This window comes from Eschscholzia californica, unplaced genomic scaffold, assembly GCF_041429995.1.
Source record: "Eschscholzia californica isolate CP2 unplaced genomic scaffold, dmEscCali1.0.p SCAF_3, whole genome shotgun sequence".
Taxonomy (NCBI): Eukaryota; Viridiplantae; Streptophyta; class Magnoliopsida; order Ranunculales; family Papaveraceae; genus Eschscholzia; species Eschscholzia californica.
In genome coordinates, this window is record NW_028238420.1 from 40650434 (window position 1) to 40657464 (window position 7031).

Sequence of the window (7031 nt, forward strand, 5' to 3'; positions counted from 1 at the left end):
ACATGGATTTGCCTCGATCTAGACAACTTAGATAAATTTCTCCGCTCGACAAGTTACGTGCCAACAATACACCAAATGTCTAGCCACGACATATATGTAAGATAAAGTGCTATTAGAAGTCTACCCAATTTTACTTATTAAGAGTACACATTGTCCTTTAGAGGCAGAGTATGAATTAGACTTTAGACCCTTAGTGGGTAGGTATAAGAGTGAATGAGCTTAAATTTGACCACTTTATACCTACTCATAGGCTTAGGTCTAACTTCTCCATTTCATGGGAAAGGGAGAAATTCATTAAACAAATCACCAAATTACCAAATTGGTGGATGATTGTATAAAGGGGCAATAGATGAACCATGACCTAAACCATCAAAAGTAAAATTGGATTAGCTTATACATGCTCAAAGAAACAAGTTTCCCTTATAAATGGATAGAACCCTTGATTTGATGAATTGATATACAATAAAAACACAACAAATTAAGAGGATTCCGACAGTTTAGTGATATTTCCCTTTTCCTGAAAAGTAAACTACAATATGGTTTTAGATGAAATCCATTAATATGTCTTCTCTAGTTATCATATTGCCATGGGTTGAACTCAGTTAATTCGACATCAACATGAACATCGTCTATGTTGTCTGTACTATCAACAGCGGCCCGATGTTCATTATATTTACCGTTGAATTGGTAAATATCCACTTCTCCCCATGGTGTTTTGGCTACTTCCCCGGTTCTGTCGAACCATCTTGTAGTAAAGTTATCGCCTTTGGCTTCTCGTTTTCTATTTTCACTCCTCTGTCTCTCCTCCAACCTGTTAGAGCGCAGTTAGACATGTCGCAAATTTCAGCAACAAAAAAGATCTCCGACTTGAAAATGTTCAAACAAGTCACTGCGAGAGCGAGAGCGAGAGCGAGAGCGAGAGCGAGAGCGAGAGCGAGAGCGAGAGCGAGAGCGAGAGCGAGAGCGAGAGCGAGAGCGAGAGAGAGAACCTTCTTTTCTCGGAAGAAGCTTCGGATTGATCGCCTTTCTCAAGTGCATATCTATCAGGACGTAAACGAGAATCTGATGCCAACAACTTCTTTGGAGCAGTGTTGAAGCTGTTTACCTTATGAGAAAAGTATGTGAACTGAAATTTGTCATCTTTTGGAACATCATCTATTACTCTCCACACCTGTTAAAAAGATTATCAAACCCAAGATATTAGCCATTAAGTTCTGAGTAGTTTTGATAGTTAATAGAGAATATAGCTCAAGAAATCTAACCTCTTTTAGTTCAGTTCCTATAAGAGGTTTCCCTTTAATATCACATGGTTAATAACTTATTGACTTGTTCCATTTCTGATGTAGATTGTTGCGGAAGCGTAAAAGTAAGGGAATCTACCATTATAACAATGATAAAATACGTAAATAAACTGATAAAATACGTAAATAAACTGATAAAGTAAAGAACAAAACGATAAACTTGATTAACAATAAACTTGATTCATAATATTCTCTGATCTGAATAACAAGGACATACCTGACTTCCTTTTATAGGAACTTAGAAACTTCTAGATAGACTCAAATTAGGATTCCTAAATATCAAAGATACTCAAACATAGAAACTTCTAAACCTAGACTTAGTAGGAAATACTAAAACATGGAAACTCCTATAAACTCTAACCCTAATGGGCTCGGCCATGAGGCCCTCTAACTAGTTCGGCCGTGAGGCCCATCTTGATGGTCTCCATCATACTCCACGACCGAGAACGAACTTGCCCTCAAGTGAGACTCAACAATGCAATCCTTAATTCCCACTTCGAGCGAACAGTGCATTGGGGTCGAAGGACACCCACTTGGACGAAATCACTAGCTTCAATCTCATAGTGCAAAGAATCTTGCAAAAATAAATGTAGGAAAGAAACTTCCAACAAATTACAACATCTCCCGTCATCTTTTAATTTGATGAAGAAGACCACAAACACCACATAATATTTTATGGAAAAATGAACCTTGAATTTCTTCACTTGAACGATCTTCCCACGTTCATCTTCGTGTTGCTTATAAACCAAACTCGAATATGGCTTAATCAAATCTAAACTAGAATGAACTGACCTTTTCAAGCTAAAAGAGGATAATTCACTTTGTTCTTCTTTTTCCTCCGTCATTGAGAAAATTTTATTCTTTTTGTCAAGAACTTCTTCTTCAATACCATCGAACACGGTGACCGAAATAACATTCGAGAATTGTCTACTGGATTCAATCTTTGTCTCCACATATGAAAAATATTCATCTAAAGGAAGAAAAACATACCTAACGATGTTTTTCAATGTAGTCCAATCGTCGACGAATTTTTTTCCTTGATTAATGAGTCTCCATTGCATTGCATTGAATTGTTCATAGATTCTTTCGGACATATGTTGCTCAATGAGAAAAACCTTATCTTCATCTTGGATATCTTGGTTTACGAACCAATCTTCCATATGTTGAATCCAAAAATTTATATGATATTGACCGTCAAATAGAGGAATTTTAGAAACGGTATTAATTTTTTCTTCATATTTTCGATCAACATAAAATTGTTTTGAATCTCGAAAGGGATCCCAATCTAAACGTGAAAAAATTTTCCAACACTCAAGGAGAGATGTATCCATGAAAAAAATTTCATCTTTTGTTCCCAGATTTTTAAAGCTCTGAATACCAGCTGATGTAGATTGTCGCGGAAGCGTAAAAGTAATGGAATCCACCATTGTTATTAAACTAAACTAACGAAATAAAACTGATGAAATAACGATAAAAGCAATAAAACGATAAACTCGATTAATAATAAACGATAAACTTGATTAACAATAAACTTCATTCATAATATTCTCTGATCTGAATAACAAGGACAGACCTGACTTCCTTTTATAGGAACTTAGAAACTTCTAGATAGACTCAAATTATGATTCCTAAATATCAAAGATACTCAAACATAGAAACTTCTAAACCTAGACTTAGTAGGAAATATTAAAATATGGAAACTCCTAGACTCTAACCTAATGGGCTCGGCCATGAGGCCCTCTAACTAGTTCGGCCGTGAGGCCCATCTTGATGGTCTCCATCAATTTCCCTGTCATTAGTAACTTTGGCTCGTTATCGGCATTGTAAACATATCCGTTCACTTCGTAACAGGGAGCCCTGCGTAATTACAACCTTAAATTACTATTAGTTTAAAAAACAACAAAAAACGAAGAAATGACAAACAAAGTAAACATAGTCATACCGAAACCAGCCAGTCGGTTGAAACTTTAGTACAACTTTGTCTCCAGTAGTCATGTTTGTCATGATCATGTCTCCAGACGAAGATATCCACGATCGTCCAAATATAATGTTGTTCACTTTTGACGGAGGAATTACCAAGTCAAGCTCTACACCTCTTTTGAGAGTAACACGTTGCCTGAATAACCGAGAAGACAACAAAAGAATAACAAATTCCAGTTTCTAGTTTGGCCCCTCGTCAAATTAGTTGTTACTACTTAATAGTTCCGTATTAGGGAGTACTTATTACTGCTTTACCTTATTTCTAGTTTGGCCCATCCCCAAACTACTTAATAGTTTCGACTTTGGTACTTTTAGGTCTATACTCACTTGTGTAGAACCTTATATGACTTGACCATCTTTAAGGTAGCTAGCTATACATGTACATCCACATATGAGAGCTCATAAATGGTGGACATTTCCAGCATCTCGAACAAAGAAGAAAGATGTGAAGAGGACATAATTTTGACTCTATGTACCTTGCAATAGGAAAGCTGTCTACTGAATTTCCCAATAGTTTGGTCTTCATCTTGTATGTAATATCACAGGTAAAATGTTTATTTTCAGCATGTAAAGCAAGAATAGGGGGATGATGACTAACCTGAAATCGAAAATCAGAGAACGCTTTATTAGATTAACTCGAAGTCTCGAACCATTTTAGTTCATTACGTTTGACAAGGTCTAATCTTAAAATTAAGAATGGTTAAGACATGAAGTGAGATCTTGACCCGCTCACCTCCTCTGCAATGAGGGTGAATTTTCCTTCATTATTATTAGGATCCACAGGAGGATCCACCCGACCCTACTCGGCCTCACTAGGCCTCATTCGGTTATGAGAAGATTTTAGTTTGAATTGGTCAAATGTAAATAGTCTGATTAATAGCTTTTAGTTTAGATTTTCTAATTTGAATTTGATTCACCTGAAATCTATATATATTGTACTTATCATATACTAATAAGATTAAGTGAATAGAAATATTTTCACATCTATCTCTCTCTCTGACTCTCGGCTTCTCCTCCATCTCTCTTTCATATTTTCGGTTTCACCATTAATATTAAGAGGGTGATCCCTCTTCACATGGTATAAGAGCCTATCCGATTTTTTTTTCACTATGACTACTCCTGGCGAATCTTCTGAAACCACTAATGTTCCTACTCAAAACACTAAGGGTTTTGATGTTCATCATTCCGACTCCCCAACCACTGTCCTCATAACCCCTCCACTCACTGGAGATAACTATTCATCATGGGCTCGAGCCATGACAATGGCACTTCGAGCAAAAGATAAGTTGGGATTTGTGGATGGCTCCATCCCAAAACCAACATCTCCCAATGAGATTCATTCATGGGAAAGGTGCAATGATCTCGTAGCAAGTTGGATCATGAACTCAGTTGCTACTGATATTCGATCATCAATTTTGTATGATGAAAGTGCTTCTGACATTTGGAGAAATCTCCATGATCGGTTTTATCAAACAAATGCACCCAAAATCTATCAACTCAAGCGTGCGATTTCAACTCTCAAACAAAATGATTCGGATGTGTCCTCTTACTTCACTCATTTGAAATCTTTGCAGGATGAGCTTAACTCTCTTTTGGCTATCGAACCGTGCATTTGTGGACACGGAAAATCAATCATGGATCGTTCGAATCAAGAACGAGCCATGGAATTTCTCCAAGGCCTCAATGATCGATTCTCGGCCATTAGGAGTCAAATTCTTATTATGGATCCGTTCCCTTCTATACTTCGGATACATTCTCTCGTGAAACAAGAGGAGGTCCAGCAACATATTGTCTCCTCTCCTTCCATCGAAGTTGAAGCTGCTGCCCTCGCAGTTGGGCAATCAAACAACAACAACTCTCGGTTTGACAAACCGAGATCCAAACGTTTGAGACCATTCTGTGATCATTGCCAAGTCCATGGCCACACCGTCACTACTTGTTACCAGTTGAATGGTTATCCTCCGAAGACCGGCTATCGTCCTCGCAATCCAAATCGCAATGGACCGGTTACTGTTTCTGTTGGCAACTCAGACAAGTCCTCAAAGGTGCCCCTAGCTACCTCTCTATCACCCGACGAGTACAAGGCACTACTGTCCCTGCTGGCCCAACAGAAATATAAATACAAATCACATAATATATTATCCTAATCTTAATCTAACAATATAAACTAAATATGAAAGAATAAAAATCATATATTTCCTAATTCCAACACTCCCCCTCAAGCTGAGGCGAACATGTTGACGAGACCCAGTTTGACAAGAGATGACTGCAGTAATGACGGACCAACAGGTTTGGTGAACATATCTGCAGTTTGATTAGCTGATGACACAAAATTTGGTTTGATAACACCTGAGTGCACTTTCTCCCGAATGAAGTGGATATCCACTTCTATGTGTTTCGTTCTTTCATGAAGGACCGAGTCAGATGATAGCATTATGGCAGACTTGTTATCACAAAATAATGTAGATGACGTTGTTTCAGCAAAGCCTAATTCAGTTAGAAGGGAACGAAGCCAAATGATCTCACATGTGCCTTGGGCCATGGCACGATACTCAGATTCTGCAGAAGATCGTGAGACAACTGCTTGCTTCTTACTTTTCCAAGCTATAAGATGACCACCATGAAACACACATATACCAGAAGTGGATCTCCTATCATCTTTTGGTCATGCATAATCTGCATCAGTAAAGCAAGAGAGACCTGATTGTGGACATGTGACATAAAAGAGATCAAGACCGGGTCATGTCTTTAGGTACCGAAGAATGTGGTAAACGGCATCGAGATGCGCAGTACGCGGTGAGTGCATGAACTGACTTACAACACTCAATGAATATGTGAGATCTGATCTTGTTTTTGTCAAGTAAATGAGGTGACCCACAAGTCGTTAATGCTGTGATGGATCTGGTGATAACTCTCCAGACTCTGTTGTCAGTTTAAGATTTGGGTCCATAGGAGTAGAGGCAGGTCTGGATCCGAGCATACTTGTATCTTGAAGGAGATCAAGAGCATATTTCTGTTGAGAGATAGATATTTTACGTGAGGATCGAACAACCTCAATGCCGAGGAAATATCGAAGAAGACCCAAATCCTTAATCTCAAAAAATTTCCCAAGAGCCTTCTTAATTCGAGCAATACCAGACGAGTCGTCTTCGGTAATTATGATATCATCGACATAAACTGAAAGGATAATACATTTTCCCTCGTGATGGCGACGAATGAAACATGTATGATCTGAGTGACAACGCACAAATCCTAGAGTTTGGACCACATCACTGAAGCGATTAAACCATGCTCTAGGAGATTGCTTAAGACCGTAGAGGGGTTTTCGAAGGGAACATACTTTCCCTGAATACTCCCCCTCAACCTGAAATCCCGGTGGAGGGTCCCCATGTATATAATTTCTGATAAGTGCCATTCAGAAATGCATTTTTGACATCAAGTTGATACAAAGGTCATGAATAAGACGCTGCAAGAGATATTAATAAGCGAACTGTAGTTTAGCAACATGAGTAAAGGTAGCGCCAAAGTCCTTTCCCGGTACTTGAGTAAATCCTTTTGCAACAAGGCGGGCTTTGTATCTGTCAATAGTACCATCTGCCATGTATTTCACACTAAAAACTGACTTACACCTTACTGTGCGTTCACCGGGAGGTAAAACAACAAGTTCTCACGTCTGATTATGTTGAAGGGCATCCATTTCAACTTGCATAGCAGCCACCCAATTAGGATTCTGAAGAGCTTCGTGGACAG

At 38.5% G+C, this 7031-nt stretch overlaps 1 protein-coding gene and 1 pseudogene across 2 annotated transcripts; one reads left to right on the forward strand and one right to left on the reverse strand.

The window, feature by feature from the left end:
* Positions 1-406: 406 nt before the first annotated feature.
* Positions 407-4043, reverse strand: LOC147550323 (oxysterol-binding protein-related protein 3C-like; annotated as a pseudogene). The gene is made up of 7 exons (XR_015237442.1): positions 4015-4043; positions 3758-3879; positions 3244-3417; positions 3047-3158; positions 1263-1376; positions 990-1171; positions 407-811 (listed from the first exon to the last, which is right to left on the reverse strand). The product of XR_015237442.1 is annotated as an oxysterol-binding protein-related protein 3C-like (transcript).
* Positions 4044-4390: 347 nt separating this feature from the next.
* Positions 4391-5428, forward strand: LOC147550324 (uncharacterized). Its single transcript, XM_086668447.1, has one exon. The coding sequence runs from the start codon at positions 4391-4393 to the stop codon at positions 5426-5428; it is 1038 nt and encodes a 345-aa protein (XP_086524573.1).
* The last annotated feature ends 1603 nt before the right edge of the window (positions 5429-7031 follow it).